Source organism: Chinchilla lanigera, unplaced genomic scaffold (genome assembly GCF_000276665.1).
Source record: "Chinchilla lanigera isolate Chin_1 unplaced genomic scaffold, ChiLan1.0 scaffold00079, whole genome shotgun sequence".
In the NCBI taxonomy this organism is placed as follows: domain Eukaryota; kingdom Metazoa; phylum Chordata; class Mammalia; order Rodentia; family Chinchillidae; genus Chinchilla; species Chinchilla lanigera.
In genome coordinates this window covers 7,847,427-7,869,623 of record NW_004955480.1, presented here as the reverse complement: position 1 = coordinate 7,869,623, position 22,197 = coordinate 7,847,427, and the positions used below count along the sequence as shown (strand labels likewise).

Genomic DNA, 22,197 nt, shown 5'->3' with positions numbered 1-22,197 from the left:
ATAAAATCTCATACTTACATTATTAGACATCATGATAGTAAGCAGTGACTTGTTGTGCGAGTTAAAAGCTACATTGAGAGTTGTTGCTTGAACCATTATGAGAATTGCATGCAAAACTAAAAGTCTGTCAAGGAAAAAACTTATATTTGTTTTCATACTATTAATGGGCAATACTATAAAATTCTAAAAACAAATAATAGGAAAAGTGACTGTATTTTCTAAATCAAATTTTACGTATTTTACTATGTTTATAATTTCCAAGTTAGCTATCGTTGACACAGATTTGATAGAATAAAACGGGGTTATTTTGCTCTTTCTGTATCTTGGGCACTTAGCACAGTGCTTGGGAAACAGGCCTCAAAAAAGTTTGTTAAAAAATAAACTATGGTAAATACTGAAAGAGAAGACTTTGGAATATGTATTCTGAATTGAGATAGTTTCAACTTTACAAAAACACAACATAAAAGTTAGTCTGGAAGTTATTTTCTTCTCTAGTTCTTCAGGGAACGTGGAAAGTTAAAGACAGTCAAAATGTCTGAAAATTAAGGTTCTTTATATGTCTTGCAGAGCTATTTACATCTGGGATGGTTAATTTATACCTCAGAATGGTAACTGTTTTACTCTACTACTTCCAGAACAAGCTTCTGCTCTTGTAGATACTTTCCCACTTAGTTCCTTAACTTTTGAGTCCTGATTCCATACGGAACTTAACAGTAGGTATGCATGTTTGTGTAAATATGTATATGCGGTAAACACATAAAGCTATATGAATTCTCTGAAAGAAAAGCTTTAATCCAAGGGTAGTCAATGTATACAAAACTAATAAAGAGTTCATACATATAAAAATAACTTCAACAGGAATTCTAAGTATGGAAAAGGTCCACTGCTCTCTATCATGTAAAGTATGTACAAATACACTATCTTTTCATGACAGAATCCTTCCTTATAATAAGTTTCACCAAGAACAGTATGGTTTGCCAGCAGTTCCAAAGGTCACGCACATACAAGGCTTTTTAAACTCAATTACAATTTCTATTATGGTTTCTCAGAAGAAAGCAGATACTTCACATTAATCTTTAGGATGCACACATACACGCATACATTTTTAAACTTATGAAACAGATAACCAAGTAAAAGAAGGCAGACTACACACTGACTGCTGGGCTTTCTGGGAAGTCTAAAAGGATACACACATAGAGAACAGCCATGAAGAAGTGAGGAATCACCCCAATGTGGGCTCTCTTCCTTTCTTTAGGCTCTGTTGCTGTCCAGTAGAGAGCATCTAGTATGTCCTGTCCAAATGACGAAAACAGACGATCGGCCACCTACAGAGAGAGACACCGGGAAGATGTTACTTAACAGTCCATTTCAGCAAATGACTAAAACCGACACACCTTGAGCACTGGACCTCTGACTTCTAAATCACAGGATTAGACAAACTAAAAAAGGAAAAGGATTTTTGCTGACTTAATCGTTCCTATTTCAGATATTGGCAAAAGAGGTGGCAGTGGGCAGGCATATCAAAGTTGGGCCTCGGGGTGTAGCACTTTAAATTTAAATTCAGGATTCACACTCAAGTTCTTCAGGATAAATGTATCATTTGACTTACTCAATGCACACCTATTACTTATAAACAATGCACTGTTATTTGTTTGAAGTGTAGTATAATAGAAGATAATATGCAGATTTACTTTCTAAAGGCATTTCCGGGTATGATCTCCTTGAACTTCATGTAGCACAGGGGCATATAAGAAAAAGGACAGGAAGGCACCCTATTTATTCTTCAGGAGTCAGCTGGGACACCACCTTCTCAGAGAAGCCTTTCCCAGACCATTCCATCTCTTGTGATTCCCATGTTCTCTACTGCATTAACCAGTTCTATTCCCGCATAGTGTTTATCTTTTGTCATTTCTTAACATCTCCTTGTTTACTGTCTATCTCCCATGTGTGGAATACAAACTCAATGAGAGCAGGCTTGCTCACCTTTGGATCTTCAAAGCCTAAAGGCATGGCAAGCCTAAAGTGCCAATTAAGTGTGTGCTGCCTAGGAAACAGCGACCTCTACGGATGCTTTTGCCACGTGTCTGACATCGTGCTAAGTCCTTTGTTCCATAATCCTCACAGTCACCCTACTATCTCCACTTTACACGTGAACAATTGAGGACTATATAATTAGCGGCTATGTCTAGTGTAACCAGGTACTAAGAGAAGGAGCCAGGATTTGATCAGAGGTAGTCATCTCTAGACCTATAGTCTAGATTCTTAGCCACTATGCTTAAGCCACATTTTCAATCAGTCTGCGAAGCAATATCAACCATAACAACCAGCAATTCGTGGATCCTCTGGTTTATTTTCTAGTAACAACCATCACACCATGTTGGAGAGGGCTGTGAATAAGGAGACACACACACTGAGTACGGGAGAAGGCTTTGTGTCCTGCAGTCCTCTAGGAAAGAGGACAGTAAGGGAGCTCAGCAGGAGACAGGTCTGAGAGCAACGAATGCAACAGTGGCAGGAAAAGCGGCCAAGGTCGAGGTCCTTCTTTCTATGAGGAGGGGAGAGCTGGCTGTTTTGCTTGACAAACTTCTTTTACATTCACCCCTCAGCAAACTTCTTGACTGGGCAAAGCAAGGCACAGACAGCAAGCCTTGAGTCAGGAAGCTAGGGTGTAGTTTTAAAGCATCCTGGTCTTGAATTAGGAGGAACCAGGACAGCGTGGGCTTCTGTGACTTGAAGGGAAGCCCACCTCTGCACAGTGACGCAGCAGAAAGACCTGCTGCCCCACATCACCCTGCCTGTCCAGTTAACTAGGAAAATAATCTCTTCCCAGGTAATCTGAATGATAGACCTTACAAACAGTAATGAAATAGTTCCTAAAAAAGTAGTACAGATGGGGTGGAGACGTAGCTCTGTGGAAGAGCACTTTTCTTCCCTTTGAGAGGCCCTGGGTTCGATTTCTAGCACAGCAAAAGACACAAAAAGTTATAAAAAAGTGCAACTTGAACGTCAAAGTTTATTACATAAATCTAGGGTAGTTTTCTATTTAAAAAAATACTAAGATTCTGCCTTTCAGGCAGAGTACCTTCCTATAAAGTGAACACTTAACTGCTCAATTTAGTTTTTGCGTAAATGCCTATTTTCACATGCTAACTGCTTTAAAAGAAAATATATTTTTATATAAAAATGTTAAATTATTGGACAAACTGGGAAACTAAAATTTTCAATTAATTTAAAATGTAAATCTATTATAGCAATATATTATAGTATATACATATACACATAGATATAAAATCCTAACATTTACATCATATCTCTAGCATTCTAGCAAAAAGTGCACATGGATTTCCAATGAACTTGCAAAACAAATTTCTTAGCCTTTGACAGTGTACATTCTCTAGGTAGTACTAATTCAACAACATCCAAGCAGCACATCTCTTCCCTGTGTACTGCAGGAGACATGATCCCCAGGGCCTGCTCCCGAAGTCCCAAGGCCAGCAGCCCTGCAGTCCCCCAGGAGAAGCACAGATTCTCCAGGGCCGCCCCCGGCCCACCACATCAGAACCTGCACTGTAACAGGATCCCCAAGTGACCAACCCGTATTAAAGACCAGAAACACCTTTATTTGAGTTGGGAGAAAAATATTTCACACTCTCAGGTACTTTCTACACCGGAAGACATGAAGTTGTGCTTACTGGCCAAGTCTGTGCATTATGGGTAGTAATGAAGGACTTACCTCGAGCATGTTGTAGATGATGTAGAGCTTGATGACAGACTGCCCCCTTATCAGGTGATACATCATGGAGTAGTCAACATAGTGCATCATGAAATAGGAAATTACCAATATGACACCCTTCAAAATGTCACACACCTGGGCAGGTTGAAGAAAACGTCTGTCCCTGAAACATATAAAAAGTAATGAAAATGTGAGTTTCACATTATGTTTTCAATCCTAAAAAAAAAAAAAAATTAGTACTCCTGATTGGACATTCACTAGCAAAGGTAATAAGAAGCAGGTGGACCTTTAAAACCTTCGAACTAGGCAGCCATACTAAATGATTCTTCTGCCAAGTATAGAATATAAAGATGAGAAATCAGAATTGTGATTAGAAGCTGGGAGTTGTAGAGGAAAACACAGGGCAGGCATCTGCTGATGGAGTGCGTTAAAGCAAAAGCTTTCTGTGATGATGACATAAGCCTTTAACCTGCTCTTGAAGCCCTACAACCCAATGGATGGGCACGTTTTGCACAATGTTAGCATTCAATAGATAATGTTCTGCACTTTGTATTTTTAACATAGTGGGGCACATTGGCTTATAAGGAAATTGTATTTTTAGGGCAGCATAGTTATCCTCATGTGGATGTACTGTAATTCATTTAACATACTCTTGACTGAACTCCAGCCTTTTGCAACTGTAACCGATAGCACAATTTTTGTGTCATGTCTCAGAAATGAGAATATATCTACAGGATAAATGCCTAAAATTGGAATTTCAAGGTTATATTCGCTTGACGTTTTTGTTTTGCTTCGTCTTTTTGAGACAGGGTCTCACTATGTAGTGCAGGCTGGCCTTGAACTCACAGAGATTCTCCTGCTTCACCCCTCTAAGTGCTAGTTTTACAGGAATGTGCCACCACACATATTGATATTTTGAAAAAACAGCTGGTAGATCCTCTGTAGGGGCTGTACCGATTACATTTCTGCCAGCAATGGGCTGAGAAACAGTGTGTGGTCAACTTCTGGATCTTGGTCAATCTCCAGCTGGTATGTAGTATAGTGCCACAATGTTAATTTCTCTCTTTAGGAGACTGAATATCTTTTTTTATATATAAGAGCTGAATTCTCTCCTGCTATCTTTTTGTACTGGCTTATAAGGCAACTTTTAAAAAGTTAGTTCTCTGTGACATGAACTGAAATTTTTTTCAGAATATGAAAAGAATTGTTACGTTCAGGTCAGAGTATGAAAAACTAAACCTGAATAGTGGAAGGAACATCTTAATAAAACAGAACAAAAAATATACTAGGAAAGAAGAAATTGAGGATTTTTTTTACTGGATATAAAATTCCTGGAGCACAAATGGAAAGATGATTTGTCTGTCTACTGCAGGCCCCCTCCTTAAGACAGAAGAGGCACTGACTTGTTTTGGCAGTTTTGTCATGTAGAGCAACCAATTTTAAAAAAGCTGACGTATTTCCTTTAAGAGCAGCAGACCTCTTCTCTCACCAATCGTGACAAGATTTGATGAACACTGTAAGGAGTGAGCTCACTTGCTACTCAGCCACTGGCCTTCAAGCCATGCACTTATTACTGTGCATCCCATGGCTCCTTAAGCGCTGCAGTGCCTTTGTGACTGGTGTCCACACTTAGACAGAGATGCTTTCATTCAGAGATCAGCAAAGAATGTGCAGTCTTCCAAGCTGCTATCTGAAACACAGCTTTCGGGGGCAGTGACCACGCACTACTAAGTCTGTGAGCAGCTGTGACAGAACCACCTCCCTCATTTCCACAATGCAAACTGAAGCTAGCAATGAATGACAGACAGAACATGAGATCTTGCAAGTCCTGAAGAGAGAAAAACCAGGAAGAGCCAGAAGTAGCAGCAGAGATACCGGACTGATCCAATGGGCCTAACTGGGACACAGGTCAGTCTCTGTCTCAGCCAGATCACACGTCTTGACACTACAGCTGGAAGCCAGCTGTGAAGGAAGCGCACCAAGGACTCAGTAGATCAATCTCTATCATTCTTTGTCACCCCGACTTTCTTTTCTTCAGTGCTGTCCCTCCCCCTGAGAGTCTGGCCCCCTTCTCCTCATGGCACCCAGAGTGAATGTCATCGTCCATCTCCCACACCCAGCCCAGAGCACAGATCCCTGCCAAGGGCTACCTGCCCTTCCAGGTTATTTCTGTCCCCACTCACACAGGACTGAGACTAGAAGAGCTATTCTTTCTGTCAAGAGTAAACACATTACCAACTCGAACCCGGAGAGGAGGAGACATTTTGAACACTCCTGAGCCCTTGGCTCAAGCGTGGCTGTCTCCCGTCCAATAGCCAGGAACAAACTGTGAGGCAGCAGAGCGGCTCATACACCTCCCCTCCTTCCTCAGAAGTATGGGTGCTGCGCTGCTCCACAGACCCATGGGCACAGCTCCGCACAGAATGAAAATCACATAGCACCAACAGGTGGGCATTGGAATTTAAGAACTACAGGTCATATTTTATGATTAAAAACAAAATAGGAACTAAAAGCATGGCAGTATTAAGTCGCATTAACTGCCAAAATGATTTTGACAAAGTAGAAAACTATACAAAGTTTCTGGTATTCTACTGATGTCTATTTAGTGAAGTGACCTAACAGTAATTTTATTTAAGAGGTAAGGGGGTCTCTTTATAAACATTGCAACAAAGGAACAATCTGTTAGTATAGTGTACAGCGATGAAGAAAGACTATATTTAGTAAAAGTCATTGGTAGAAGTCAGATCTACCAAACACCAGAAATACATAACACCACAATTTCTGAACCAAGATGGTAAGTCAAAATTTAAAAATTAAGAGTAAACAACTTTAGTTTTATCTTACCTAGCATTAAACAAGGTTGAAAAACAAAAGGTGTAGAAACACCTCATGCAGTAACTCAGTTGCCATGTGTCAGGTATGGCAAATACATTCAGTCATTGAGAATGACCTATAAAGACGGTGCTACCACCATCCCAACTGTACACAGAAGGCCTAAGCACATGCCAGTGGCTCCGCAGTTCCTGAGTTACCTGTGGTGGAGCAGGACCAGAACCTGGGCCACCTGGCTCAGCAGATGTGCTCTTCATGACCATCTATATTCAAAATTTCTTTTTTAATTGTTCAGAATTACATTTTTTATGAAAAAATAACATTTCATAATCAAATACTAAGAGAATAAAAATAGTTAATACACTGTGTACCATAATCTTAGAGAAAGTTAATCAGAGTACAAGACACAGACAAAAAAAGAGCTTCTGAACTTACTGAATTAACTCAGTGCCTATCCTTGAGCAACATTTAAAACTACATAATTTATCATTTGGAAACACTGCTATAAAACAAATATGTCTTTCACTTTATCCTTTATTTGATATGTATATATATATATATTCACATATATAAATACCTATGATTATATATATTCCTTGGATCCTTTGCTATCATAGTACTCCTATCTCTGGTAAAAATCTTTTATTACTGACAACAGAACTGGTTGCTACAGAGATGATGATTTTCAAAATGAAGAAACAGTATTCAAATAAAGAACAAAATAAATAGTACCTTTTAGAAACAAGGATTTTGTTTTTATATAAATGTTACCGTTAAATGAAAAGAAGTTAGAAAAAAAAATCTTAAAAATGTTTTTAAGGTGGTATAGTGCAAGATGCCAACACACATCATAGCCTCTGTAAGAAAAGACCTAGCCTCACACATCGCTGTGCCTAATTTAAACAGCTTGAAGCAGTAACAGTATTCCTCTTTCCTCTTCTGCCATGTTATTTTTTGGATAACTATCTGGCAGGCATTTCAAACGCCCTAGGAAGCTTATCTATGGCCCTGCCAATCAGCCTGGAATCAGCTTCTGAATAATATTTGCAGTCTAAAGTTTTTTGTTATAAACAGCTGTTACATGGTAGTTACTGGCAATTTCTTTTGCGAATGTCAAAAATCCCGAGTGAAACATGTTGGGCAAAATGAAAAACACAGTAGTCTAATTTATAGATCTGTCTGTGTTTCACAGCAAGTCAAGTAATATTAAATAAAATATTCAACAGAATTTAAATATTTTAAGTTAAACCACTATTACACAAACCAAATTATGTACTTTCTTAAATTTTACCTTTCATTCCTATAAACACTTCCACTACATTTTTAACAAGTACAATTTACAATTTTTACATTGCAAAATTTACCATTTTATTGTCTTTTTTTTTGGTACCAGGAATCGAACTCAGGACCTTGTGCCTGTCAGGCAGGTGCTTGTGCCGCTAAGCTATATTCCCAGCCCTAAATTTACCATTTTAAAGCCTCTCTAAAGGGCTCATAGATTTATGGGAACAAAATTACATTGTAGAGAAGATGATCAAGGGTGGGCGTTTCCCTTCCCTTCTTCAGCAGTGCACTATTAAAGTGTAATTAAAATGAGAATGGACAGAGAAAGAGGCAGCAACAGTAATGAACAAGAGATGGGAGAATCCGCCATGGTTAGTTTCAAATCAGTATTGAAACAGGCCTGGCTATCAGCATGAATGATTCCATTAAAAATACAGACTGGATCTGAACTTCTTAGCACTCTGAAATATTTGTAGTATAGTTGAAAGAGTAAAGAAATACAGCACAATTGAAATAAAAAACATAAAATATTTAACACAGTTCACCTTTATGAAAGAGAAGTCCCTATAATTTTTAAGTGAACTGCAATGAAGTAGTAAGACCAAGATGTCTTCCTTAACTAGGAAACTAAACACTTTCAATACTAAGTTTGGCTGATGTACCAAATAATTTCTAACTACAGTGCATGGGAAAAATGTAATGGGTTTTATAAAGCTAGGTTTAGTATTTGGAGTAATGCAAAATAAAAAGTGCTTATGTGGAAGCAACTAAGCTCAGCCAACCGCTGTGGTGTTGAGGATGAAGTACCTGCTGCTAACTACAGACCAACATGTATAATTAAAGATCATTTTCCTGGGTAATTTTCATGTTAGGTGAAGTCACGGTCAAATGCTTCATAAACAAACATGGACAAAACTTCAAGCCTAGGTAAGGATGCTATTGAAGGACAGAAACCATATTTTCTTCAGTATGTTTCCACCCCCAAGTGGTTAGGTTACACTAAGTAAGGATGCTGGTAAAGGACAGAAATCTATTTTCTTCAGTATGTTTCCATCCCCATATGGTAAGGTTCTCTCTGCCTATGCTGTTACTTTTGCATTATAATTAATATTTGTACTGATGTCAATTTGGCCAAGAGTATAGAAGGAAAAATCAGGGTTTACTCACCACAAGGAGTCCCTGTGCCACCACATTCCACTCTATAAAGGAAGTGAAAGTGCTCCTCCCTTCGGTCTGATTTACGAGAGAGAAAGAAAGAGAGAAGGTTGTAATGTTGCTACGCTACTTGGAGCGTCATGGTGAGGAAACGGGACAACAAAACCTGATGTTATGAAGACTTTCCAGTATAACAATACACTACTCTCCATCAGTCAGTCACACAGATGAGCCCTTGTAAGGGGAAATAACAAACACTGCTTCCCCAGAGAAAGATACCAAGAGCTCTCCCTGCACATGTTCTCACGATGGCATTAATCACTTAGGCCAGAAACAAGGTTTAATTTTGCCTGAAATATATAATGCATATATAAAGTTAATGGGAAGAACTACCTTGAAAGAGCGAAGGTACGCGGAGGAATCCCAATAGGCTAAGAAACCCAAGCATTTGAAGTTCACAGCTCTTCTGGGAGACAAGAGCTTTCCTATGGTGTCAGCTCTCAAAAGAAAAAGATACCCTTGCTTCTTAAAACAAACAAGCAAACAAAAAACTAAACAGTCAACGAAGCCTCGAAGAAGAGTTATGCCTAAAACCAGGGCAAAGATCAGGAAATTTGCTTGCACATATTTCATATGGTCAAATGCTAAAAGAAAAACATGCTAGCATTTATTACTTAAACCTGATCAACTTTCTTATCACTGCCTAAAACAATTTAGTAAAGCTTTTTTCAACAATAACGATTGACTCAGCACAAGATTTGACCATTTCTCTCTATAATCTGCTTCAAATTATAAATCCAATGTAACAGCATTCTAAAGCACAAAATAATATAACAAATCTTAAAAGAAAATAGGATTCACAAAAATGACAGGTTAATTTAAAATATATAATTTTCTACTTAAAAATATTTTCTGGAAGTAAATTTGGAAAACTGATGTTTTGGTATCTCATTAGCATAATACAGAGCAGTCTGTTTTTTTGAAAAAAACCTATCATTCTTCTTAGAAGCAGAGACACTTCAATACAACTTGTTTTCCATGTCATTAAAGAAGATTATTGTAATTCAAGAAGTTTCTCATATTTTTTCCTAAAATGATAATACCCTCTCTAGGAGATGGAAGGAACACACAAATGCCTCTGCTTTTAAAGAATCTAAATGCGTTTTGTTTTCTCTTTTTTTGGTCTACCTCAAAACTTCTGGAAGCAAAGGTTTTTCAAGATTGCTAGTCATTACAAATAGATTCTAAGTATTTCTGAGGTCACTGAAGACAGGTGTCAACTCTTAATGGAAGCAGCACGTCTTTTGTGAACAACACACAACTACAGCCTCAAGTTAATTTCCCTGCCAACTCTCATAAGGAACACAACTTTACAAGGGTCAACATGCGCCGCTGGCTGGGAAGGCCTGATGAGGGCTGGTTACCTAAGGAGCTGCAGAACTGTCCTGGTCCTCACCCTAGTGAAAAGTAGAACCTTTATTTACTCAGTTTAATACAGGGGGCAGAGGGACGAGGCCAAAGCCCATGCTAAGTTTGTAGAAGATCTAGAAATAGGCTCGAAGATTAAGTTCTGGGCAGAAAATGTGGAGATCTATCTGCTTTAAAAAGCCTTTCACAAACGCTGTGTCAGGTAGAACCTGCATGCAGAGGAGGCGAACAGGCTACTCTCAAGTACGAAAAGAAGGCAATAATGTGACACTACTAATTTCTGACACTGAAACAAGGTCCTAGATTGCAGACAGTTATCGTTCTCATATCATTATTTGATTAATCTGACATACACACTCCTCCCTTCCCTTTGGAAGGAATAATTTCAAAGAACTTAGAGGCTAGGAAGAGAGTACAATTTTTATGGAAAGAAGATTGAAATATAGGAGAGTGCAAAAAATAGAACATTAGTCAGAAAAAAGTGTGCAATCAACTTCTTTGCAGATCTCTTTAATCTCATCTACTTTGGGAAAAAGTCAGACTGGAGGAAAGAGCACTTTTGCTTGCTGAAAAAGATGGAACATGATATAGTTACAGGCAAGACGAATCAAATCATCTTTAACAGAAGCAGAGAACTCTGGAAAGAAAGCTGTAAGATGGTAGACTCTGGCTATTTCTAAGTAATCACTGTATAAAACTAAAATGTATATTTATATTTCCAAATAGTTGAGAGGTCTCAGACATATAACAGCTTTGTTTAATGTAACTTTCCACATTATCATACATTTTAAATTTTGTGTTTTTAAAAATAGTGACCAAAGAGACAATGTTTTCTAAGCTGATCAAAGAAGGTAACAACTGTGACACACATTACTGCAAGCACGAATTGCCCAATGTTGATATAGCATACCAAAGGCACTGAGACCTGCAAAGTCTTTTCATTCTTTGTGTAATATGGCTTATCGTCACACAGAGTATGCTAGATACTCAAAATCTGTTACGTAATTTGAACTGCATTTCATGTTTCATTTAAGTCACATAGTTATTAGGGATGGCATTTTTCCAGTTAATCCAAAATGCAGGTGTGATCTGAAATGTAGTAACAGGCTGCCCTCTAGTGTCCTCCTTATTAAAAAACTTTGAAATTAGAAAATTCTGCTTTCAAATGTGACTCAAATTAATTTAAACGGAAAAGTTACAAAAAAATAAAAAGCAATCATCTACACATGCTAAAAACCTTAAAAGAATACTAGAATGGGGAAGCATCACTTACAATAATAAAGTAACTTGAGTACAGGATGTAAGATTTCCCAGTTCCCTGAAACCCTTGCTCCAGTATTTAGAACAAATAATGCTGAAAGACTTTTAATGCTGCCTAGGCACCCTGCCTCCCCGAGTGACAAGGGGCACACAGACATGAACTTGCACACGGGCTGTTCCGTACTCAATGCCTGAGCAAAAGGATGGGTCTCCAAGTAAGAACCCACACCATCAAAGAGGCCCTTGGGAACACTGGCCAACCAGTGCCACTCGGCGTGCATGCTTGCCACACCCAAGGAAGGAACCCTCCAGAAAGAAGACAGCTTTTGGGGTGTAAACCCCTTCATGTTTTATCCCCTCAAGCGAACAGCCATATAGGACAAGATGCACACCCCTATATGATACCAGTTATTTTAGGTCAGGTAGTTTCACCTGACTTTATCTAAACTCCTACTAATGTATCCTCTAGGTAGTCACCCATGAGGATTTATACATTTAATAAGGTTTTACTAGATTTTGTCTTGGTCTTCCAGAAAGGTAAAAGAAAGTCATGATTTTATCAAGCATCCAATAGTAATAGAAATAGAAATAGAAAACAGCATAATGAGGTGATGTTTTGTTAGTATTAAAGCACCATGCTACAAACGTCTTTTAAGAGATGTACCAATAAGAACAAGGCCTTGTCAGAAATTCTCCCCAAGGTATAAAGAATATACACTTGAACTATAAAGTTAAATTCCTGAAAAGATTTTCCCATCTGGTGAACTTCTAATTATTAAAACATATAATATTAACTGATTGTTATTCTGGGAAGTAATGAAGGTTACAGAATGTAAAGAATCATATATAACAAGTTGAATACTTATAATTGTTTTATTTCATGCAACTTTGCAAAAACTAATTTTTATTCATTTCATAATAAAATCATCACCATTAAATCATTCCTATTTACACTGGAAAGATTTCTTCCTTAGCAAAACGGATTAAGACTTGGTTTTTTGTTTGTTTGTGTTTTTTTCCAGTACTGGGAATCCAACTCACAACCTTGAGCTTGCCAGGCAGGTGCTGTGCTGCAGAGCTAAATCCCCAGCCCCAAGACTTGTTTTTAAAGGGACTGTATGTATGTGTTACTAAATATTAAGTATATGTTCATTTTCTACTTTACAATACATCATTCTGTGATTTTCATCTTTTAAAAAACATGTAATTCTGTGCATGGATCAATAATTCTGTAACTCAATTTCCAGGGTGAAATTTTTTTATTATTTATATATTTTATAGCCCACAGAACAGTCATTATTATTAAATGAAGTTTCACAAATTATTGTCCATTTTATCATTTTAAAACTTTTTCAGAACAAAATATATTTAGAAAATACACTTTATTTTAGGAAATATATGTCTGTAGAAAATAATGCATGTTAGAAATGTGACTGAGACAACTACGCTAAAAACTAAACAGTAACGTTATAAGGAGTAACTACACAGGGTGGAGGCAGAATGTTGACAAAATTATAAAAAGAAAGAAAATTAAAGTATCCAGACTGCCTCCCAACTGTAAGGCTAATAAAGCACGAAGCTTTACAAAGGCTTAACATTCTCATGCTACTGCTCTGGTAGACAAGGAAAAGAAACTGATACTTGTTTTGAATGCCATACTGCAAACTGGGAACTATGCTGGGGTATTCGCTTTACATCTCCCAGTCTCTGTGGTAAAGACACTGAGCTCCCAATAGCCTCTTCTTGTGAGGAAATAGGCGTGCAGAAGTCAGGTGGTTGCCGTAATTCAGCAGCACATCAGCGCTGGGCTGAGCTGTCCGATCCTTCCCCCCGCGACAGTGGCCTTTGAGAGCTTCCCACTGTCACAAGTCAGGGGCATCTCACCTGTAAGACTGTACCTAAGGCTCCACAAATCACAGACACAGTGATTTTCAAATGACCTGGAAGGGTACTGCTCCTTAGAAGGGTGTGATGCCTCCCATCTCCCCAGCACAGAACCTGGGACTCTTTCACAGAAGATGCTTAGAGGCCCAGGGACTGTGAGAAAATAAAGTCAGGCAAGTCAGGAGTGTGGTTAATGGCTCTCAGTGCTGGGCCCTTACACAGTCTGCCACATAAATGTTGTTTCACCGGCCGAGCCACTACAGCAAAGTTTTAGTTCAAATTCATTCTGGAAAAACAGGTGCATATAAAATGTGTAGTATTATATAATATCCATTGAAAAATAAACAATCAATTTATGCATTAAGGGCCAATGTATGAAACTATGAAATATTCTAAAAATTTTGCTAATAGTAAAAAAAATGAATAACTTAGACACTTGAAATAGTTAATGATTTTCAACTTACCTTAAGCCATAACAAGGCAGGGTGAGGAGCCGGAACAGTGCCAGAAAAACTCTTAAAGGAAGCAGAGTGAATACATACAGAAATGCATCCAGACACAGGAAGATTCCAAAAAACATCAGCTGTATTTTAAAAAGACAGAAAAAAAAAAGGTAAAACATTCTTTAAATAAGTATAGATAAAAATTTCAAATAGTTAAGGACTTTCTAAACTTTATGAGGAATTTCTTATAACTTAGCCCAGGGAACAAAACTAATAGTTCTACTTGTGTATAAAAACCGTATTTAAATGACAGTCCTTCTTCAAAGTACAAATAAGACTCTGCCAGCACCTCTGGTTTACCACCTACAGAAATCAATCACTCAAAAGACATGTCCTTGGCCACAGCTATGAACATCTGATACAGCTTTCTGGGTATCTCTTTGAAGTTCAAAGACATTACAGAAAACTTTGAGATGAAAGTCTTTAACCTTATTCTTAATAATTTTGTTATCTTCTGTTTACTAGAATGCTTCAGTGATAGAAAAGACTGGAATATATATCGAGTCAAAATATTGTTTATGTTAAACATATATACACTGATTACTATTACACAATTTCACATACCCTGAAAATCCCTGTATTTGGAAGGCCTTATTTTTATCAACTCTATGACTAGATGTCATTTTTTTTTTTTGTAATCATCTCCGTCCTTGTCATATCCTTTTTTTTTGCTTTTTTGAGACAGTGTCACTATTGCAGTTCAGGCAGGCCTTGAACTCACCGCACTCCACGGTAGTGTGTGATGCACATGCCCTCATCATAACGCTCTAGTGTAGACACTACGAACAGTGAAAGTACAGCGTTAGCCTGTAACTCCCGTGCCACTGGCTACAGTTTTAAGATCTTCCCTCCATGACAGTTACTTGGTTATCCTGCTTCTGTTGTCAGCACAGTCCCAGTTTTGCACGTCTGTTCTTGACTTACACACAAGGGGAAGTTGCAGAAGACCAAGTAGTGGTCCTTGTTTCTCTCCTGTCACTGAGAAGCCGCTCCCTGCCTGGAGGACACTATTGGCAGAGGACAGAGGGAAGAAGTGCTAGAACCCAATGCTCCCCAAAGACCCTCTGGAGTGAAAACACAAGGACACAGGGCGCTGGGAAGGAGAGTATCTGGTTATCTTCTTTACAGGCTTATGCTGAGGTGAATATAATATTCATTCAGCCAATGTCTACTAAGTTGTAAGTTGTTAACGTGAGCCGAGTAACACGTGCAGCCCAGGAAGCCCACGCCCAGGTCAGCACGAGAGAGAAGCCCACTCAGGGCCAGCGACATGGTGCTAACCGTTGCCACCTGACTGTGCAAGGAACCAGGAAGTCCGATGACTGAAATGTTTTGAAAAGCTCCACAAGCAAGAAGACCTAGACAACATCTGAGATGGAAAGTGCCACACTGGCGGTGCACAAGGCAGAGGAGACGGGCGGGGAGTGGGCTGGAAGCGAGGGAGAAGCCTCACAAGGGCACACGGACCAGGCATCGAGGTGCGAAGTCATTGCGAGAGACTGAAACCTACTCTTCACTTATTAAGAGCAGAGTCATTTCTCTTTGGCTTAGAGGCATTCGTATTAGCACTGTTTATGGTCCACAATGCAACACAAGCCTGGTGGGTCTTCTTTTCCTATGTAAAAATGTTCCCGTAAACTCAGGGAAAGGCAATAATCTTCTCACACTGTGCTGTGGCAGGGAGCAGTGGCTGCCATCTAAGGACATTTCAACTCGGGGAAGTTACTCATGTGAGTGAGACTACATGATAAAAAGAGAAAAGCCTTCCATGACTTGGAAAAGTGGAAATGTGACTCAACTACTGTACCTGTGTTGGCGGTACACTTTTTCATAAAATATTACATTCTTTGAAATTCCTTACAGGAAAAGGAGAACATTTCCTACAAAAGTAAGCAAGATGTAATTCTGAAAGCTTCCATCTGGAAGGAGGTAAAGGTTGAGTTACATGGTGGCCCACGAACAGGGGCTGTGCAAAGAATCTCTCCCCTGTTTCCAATGTTCTGGGCACTGGACGTGCTCACTACTTTATCATCCTTGCGGGGTTCTGACGTTTTCTCACCCCTGCTCGACACAGTAGGAAACCGCACCTCTGAAGGCTGAGTGCTGGCCCAACCTGTGCACTGGAGGAGAGGAACCAGCCGGCCTGCTCTCTTTAAAGCAGCCAAGTAGCTCCTATAGTGTTACAAGGCATAGGGACGGGTTAAAGCAGGTTTCTTTGCGCTACCTGGTCTTGTCCATTTGCTTAATGTTGGAAGAAATTCAGAAATAACAGGAATTTAATGAATCAAATTACATATTTAGATTTGCTGTTACCTTTAAAATTATGTTAAGAATTCAAAACTTTCAGAATATATTATATATATATATATTATTTACAAGAAAGTGTGTGATGGCCTGGCATGGTAGCATACTCCCATAATCCTAGCCCTCTAGACGCAAGAAGACTGCAAGTTCAAGCCCAGCCTGGGCAATTCTGCAACTCAGCAAGACCTTGTATCACAAAAAAGTGGGTGATATAACTCAGTGCCGAAATCCTGGGTTCCACCCCTAGGACCCCCCCCCCCCCCGCAAAAGGGTACTTTCACATCTTTAATTAATTTGCTGGCATTCTGATAAACATGTAATTACTATTTCTGTTTCACTTGGACAAAACAACCATAAAATATTCAGGCATTCTTAATAGCTAATGAAAACTCCCCCTCTAATACACACAGTATGACTATAAACTATTAAAAATGGTGCCATATGCCACTACTTCCCTTTTGAGAAACAAAAAAATTTCCTGCTCTTTCAAAATATCATTTTAAATTTCAAAATAAATGCTATATCATGACTAAAATAAAAACACATGATTTTGGAGGATACATCTCCCGGCAGGTGTCACCTCACGGTGAGGATCAGTCCTGTCAGCTCACAGGCACGCCTGTGTATCACACCCTTGCACGCCCTCTTCCCATCTCCACACTCCTCCCTCCTCTGGCCCGGCCTCTGCAGTCTCACCTGGCTTTACTGCCTTGGAGAAGGCAGCATCTGCCCTCACCTGCCTCTCACCTTCACAGGGAACACTTCTCTATGTTCTCTCTTTAAATTAGTTGCACATGAAACAAAAATCAGAAAACCAAAATACGGCAATAAAAAAAAATTATGCTGGTCTCACTAGATTCATGATCCACTAAAGGGTGGTAACTCAACAGTCTGAGTATCAGGTTCCCGAACAGCTGGGCAAGTTGTGATTTAGTTCCCTCCATAGGGACCACTGCCTGTAGTAGCACTTATGCAATGCATGTGTGTGCAAGTGCGCGTGCGTGCACACACACACACACACACACACACACACACACACACGCATCGACTCATCTCATGACCAGTATTTCCAGAGTATAGCAGTTAGTACTTCCTACATTGGTACTTACCACAAGGCTTTGTGTCCAGCTAATGAGATGATGAATTCCATGGGGAAGGTGTCTTTCCAGATGACCTTTTATCCCCCAGAGTAGGAATTGAGCAAGATAGTCAAAGCCCTTACAGGAGTAGACCTAGAGCTTTATAAAAATTGAAACTAGGGCAGCAGAGGGGAATGGGGACTCCCTATGTAGTTAAGGCTGCCTTGAACTCACTGTGTAACCTAGACTTTCCTTGAACTTGCAGCTATCCTCCTGCCTCAGACTCCCACCTCATTAACCCTCTGCAAAGCTCCCCATAACCCGTCTAGGAAAGTCTAGGTTACACAGTGCATTGCAGAGGAGTGCGGGCAGAGCATGAACATGAGGAGCAGACAGTAGCAAGAATCAGGAAAGGTCTCTCACTGAGGACAGAAGATGGGTGCTTGATTTTACCAGGCCCAACAGGAGGTTCAGAATCTCAAGCAGAGAAGAGCATGCATAGCACAAGGTAAGGACCTGCTGTGGGGCTAGGAGGTAATAATTATATAAAAGGGATAAAAGTGATCCTCAGTTAATTGCTAAGGAGCTCAAATTTTTGACCAGTGCTCCAGAAGTTCTCAACAAACCCACAGGTAGGGATCCATTAGTAGGAGACTATTAAAGGAGTGAGCTATCAATAAGAAAGTTTATAACTGACTTTGAAAGCAGTTATTGCAGATTAAAGGATAGCTCTTTAATAAAGTCATTTTTCTTCATCTAAATTAAAAATATTCACAAGTCCAGGAAGTCTACACTCTAGGAGACGGCCAACGAAGGGAGTGCCAGTAAACCAGGTTCTTTTCTGATCTGCAAGGTTACACAAACGTCTGTAACTACGGAAAACAAAGTAATCTTGATAAATGGCTCATCATAATCAAAACTTCCATTGGCACACATGTAACACAGACATATTTCATAAGCATTACATAAGCCAACTGGAGATTTTAATTTGTAGGAAGACTATGCACATAGAGCAGTCTTGGGATTTTCTTGCTTCTCTTATTTCCAGTCCATGCTGGCTACTGTTATATTCTAAACACCTGACCTATATTAGCTTACTTAGTGCTCCAACAGCCCCAGAGGCAGGAACTATGACTTAGCATCGTTTTGCACAGGAAGAAGACAGGGCTGCAAATCACCCCTAGGAGACTGGGGTGAGGCAGGAGGGTGGGTATGTCCTCAGACCCTCGCTGCAACAGGCTGGGAATGAGGTCTTCACAGCTACTATGGGTAAAGGGAAGCCCTGCAGACTACCAAGGTACATGTCCTAGGCTCAGCTCTACTTTTCAGGGAGTGTGATCAGCAGCGTTAAACTGCAGGCTGACATTCATCAGAGGGGACAGTTAAGAAGGAAAACACCTGTTTGAGTAAGGGATCACAATAGCCTATTTATGGTAATGCCAATACACAGGAAGAGACAGATTGAAGACTGAAAGTTAACATGACAGAAAGAGGTTACCAGCAAACACAGCCCCACAGTGTCATGTTCACAAATTGTCTTTAAAGTACATCAGTGAATGAGACAGGGACCACAAAGTTTTCTTCGGTGCTTGTCCCATACGCTCCACAAGCAGCAGGGCTCCACCATGCAGTGGAAGTTGGGATGCCTGAGCTGCTCCTCCATCATGACCAAGCACCACTCTGAAGGTGGCTGCTGGTGTGCCCCATGCTGTCCCTGTCCCCCCAAAAAGTTAAGATAGGTGAGACAACAGAAAGAACGTGGAAGCTGCCATCACCACCACCACAAGCAGGGGTGACACACCTTGGGGAGACAACACCACCCAAGGCTGCAGAGCAAGGGTGTGTCACACCCGCTGTGTCATGAGAATTTAGTGGGATGACTCTCCAAACATGTTGGCACAAAATTAGCAACGAGTAGGATGCCCAAGAAGTCACTGCCATCAACATAGGTCTGAGAAAGTTCTCTATTGGTTACAAGGGAATCCTAGGACTGTTTTATTGAAATAAAGGTGAAAAAAATAGCTACAACTACATTTTTCTTAACATATACCCGTCCTCTGAGAACAAAAAGGCTTCACATGATACTTTGGTTAAGCTCATTATTTTGAAAAGCATTTGGATTATTTTTCCTAGATGTCAAACCTTCTCACACCCAGAAAAGCAAGAACTAAGTTCTTTTACTAGATATTTAAAATTTCCTTTTTCTGGGATTTTTTCCATTTGCCTGCTTCCTCTGTTTCTCATAGGCCAACTCACTAATAGGTGGTGGACAATTAGACCTCTTGAGATGACCTTGCTCAATCTTCTAATCATAGATGAAAAAAGCAGAGCCCAAAGGAGACCCAATGCCCTGGTCAGGCCCTTCAGGTATCGTGGACCTGAAACAAGTAGCTGATGTTTGATCACAATGCCTGTCCTGTGGGATCAATACTTTTATCACACCTTCACCCTGAAAAATGTAAGGCTTAAAAAAATTTGCTAGACTCTTAGAAAAAAAATAAGTAGTTCCATTTAAGACTAAGCAGGTGAATTCAATTTTCAGAAGAATATACTAAATGATGATAATGTAAAAGCGTAACAATAAAAGAGTGAGAAAAAGTGTGTAATTATAAGGGGACAAAAGTAAAATATATACTCACTTTAGCTCCACTTTTTACGACAGACAAGGTTATACGAAGTAATTTTGACGGAATATTTATGACAATTATAACCTACATTAACATACACTTAACACAAGGAACAAATGTCTTAGGAGGTAAATAAATTAATTCAAGATCTTAATCGGTATAAAGACCACACATATGGACAGATCTTGGACATTCCTTGCTTATTTCCCATCTATATCAAATACTGTATAGCTTTTCAGAAGCATTCCTCTGCAGGGTGGCTAATTCAATAACCATTCTAAATCCTCTTCTGTTTGTTGGGAAAAACGTATTTCACTGTCCTAATTGCCCTGGCAGCTGGGGATGGCTATGTAGCTCAACAAGGCAGTAATAGAAGTACTGTAAGGGTGCTTCTTGGAAAGCTGTAATTCTTTGTAAGGAATGGTCACTGGCCATGCTGCTTTCTTTATAAGGGACAGCCAAGAAGAGGCACTGCCCACTCTGCCTTCTTTCTGATTATAGTGCAGATGTAATGTCTGAGGTCACACATGTTGTCTATTAAAAGGCAACAAATGAGAGGACCGAAAGCTGATCGCCAAGGACAGAAGGACAGGAAGACAAGAAAGATTTGGATGCATAAGGACTTCATTAATGTATTGAAACAATTGAGAACTCCTTCTAGACTTGTTTAAAAAACAAAGCAAACTTATGCCTCCTTCAGCCACTCTTGGTTTTCTCTTACAGGCAGCTGGAAGCATTCCTAAGATACATATCGTGAGCATCCCCCACCCAAAGCCTTGATTCTGAACTCTCCATCCTGAACATCCAATATAAACCTGGGTCTACTCCATCTCTCTAGTGTGTCCTGATAGCTCCTTGTCCACAATTAGTTATTTCCCATCTCTGACTTCCCAGGACACTCACTCTCATCACTGGTCACATGCACACACACACCCTTTGACAAAATCTACTTCTTTTTCTCATTCTCTTGTCATTTATTACCTTCACAAACTTCCCTGGTCCTCTTCAGGAGGCCTGTCTTTGAAGCAAGTGTTCTCTTCTGTAAATTCTTAATCGGATTTTAATATACTATTTAATGGCACTTATCACTTTGTATGTTCTATTATCATTATTTATGTATCTGGTATCTCCCACTAGATTAAGACCTCAGTTCTATGTTTACCTCTAAACTTCCATACTGAAAAAGGATCTGGAACATAGTAAATACATAAAACAGCTAGATGCGTAGCACAAGCCTACAGTCCCAGGTGAGTGGCTGCTGCAGAGGGATGGCAAGTTCAAGGCTAGCTGGGCTACATGCTAACATAGAGGCCAGCCTGGGCTAAATAGTCAGACCTTAACTCAAAAAGAGAGTACTTAAGGCACAGAACAAATGAATAAGTGACCTTTATTTCCTTAAATTAGCACATACATACATTGGAATTTTAGGGATTTCAAGGTACTTGTATAGGACTCACCCTGTGGTTAACACACACGGGAGAAACCTGAGGTGCGGGAAGGTGAGTGAACTGCTCAAGGCCTCACACCTAGCAAACCACAGAGCCTGGACTGGAACCAGGAGCCTGCCTGGCTTTAGCTTTCATCTTCTTAACCAGTTCACTCCCTTGCCTCTCTAGTTAGAGCGCAGGGAAGGTGTTGTTCAGTCTCATTCCTGTACGAGAGAGAACATTTCCTAAAGGGAACCAACAAAGACATGGGGAACAGACCTAGGCCAAGAATCCAAAATGGATGGAGAAGAGGGATTTAGGTGAAAAGGAAGAAATGTCATCTCAAAGCCAATAAAACATCCCCAAATTTTATATCTTTACATTAGAATAAGTTCAAATGTAGAAAAAAGTGTTAATAAAAAGTTGTAAATATTACTTTATATAAGCAATTTGTTATTTTTTTTTTTGTTTGTTTGTTTTTTTGCTTTTTTTGGTTTTTCTCCGGTACCGGGAACCGAACTCACGACCTTGCGCTTGCCAGGCAGGCGCTTTGCCGCTGAGCTAAATCCCCAGCCCTGTCTATGCTTTTTGTTTGCTTTTAAATTTTATTTTGGAATGATTTTAGAGTTACAGAAAAGTTGTAGAGATAGTATAGACAGCATGTGTATGCCTTTCACTCAT

The 22,197-nt window shown here is 39.6% G+C and overlaps 1 protein-coding gene across 1 annotated transcript in view; it reads right to left on the bottom strand.

The window, feature by feature from the left end:
- The window catches only part of Tapt1 (transmembrane anterior posterior transformation 1), a gene marked incomplete at its 5' end in the record, with an annotated part of 59,066 nt that overhangs the window by 23,325 nt on the left and 13,544 nt on the right, over nucleotides 1-22,197 (bottom strand). Inside the window, 4 exons of the mRNA XM_005402514.2 lie at nucleotides 19-116; nucleotides 1,190-1,325; nucleotides 3,734-3,896; nucleotides 14,041-14,159. Coding sequence (XP_005402571.2) covers nucleotides 19-116; nucleotides 1,190-1,325; nucleotides 3,734-3,896; nucleotides 14,041-14,159 — 516 coding nt within the window. The remainder of the gene's footprint in view (nucleotides 1-18; nucleotides 117-1,189; nucleotides 1,326-3,733; nucleotides 3,897-14,040; nucleotides 14,160-22,197) is intronic.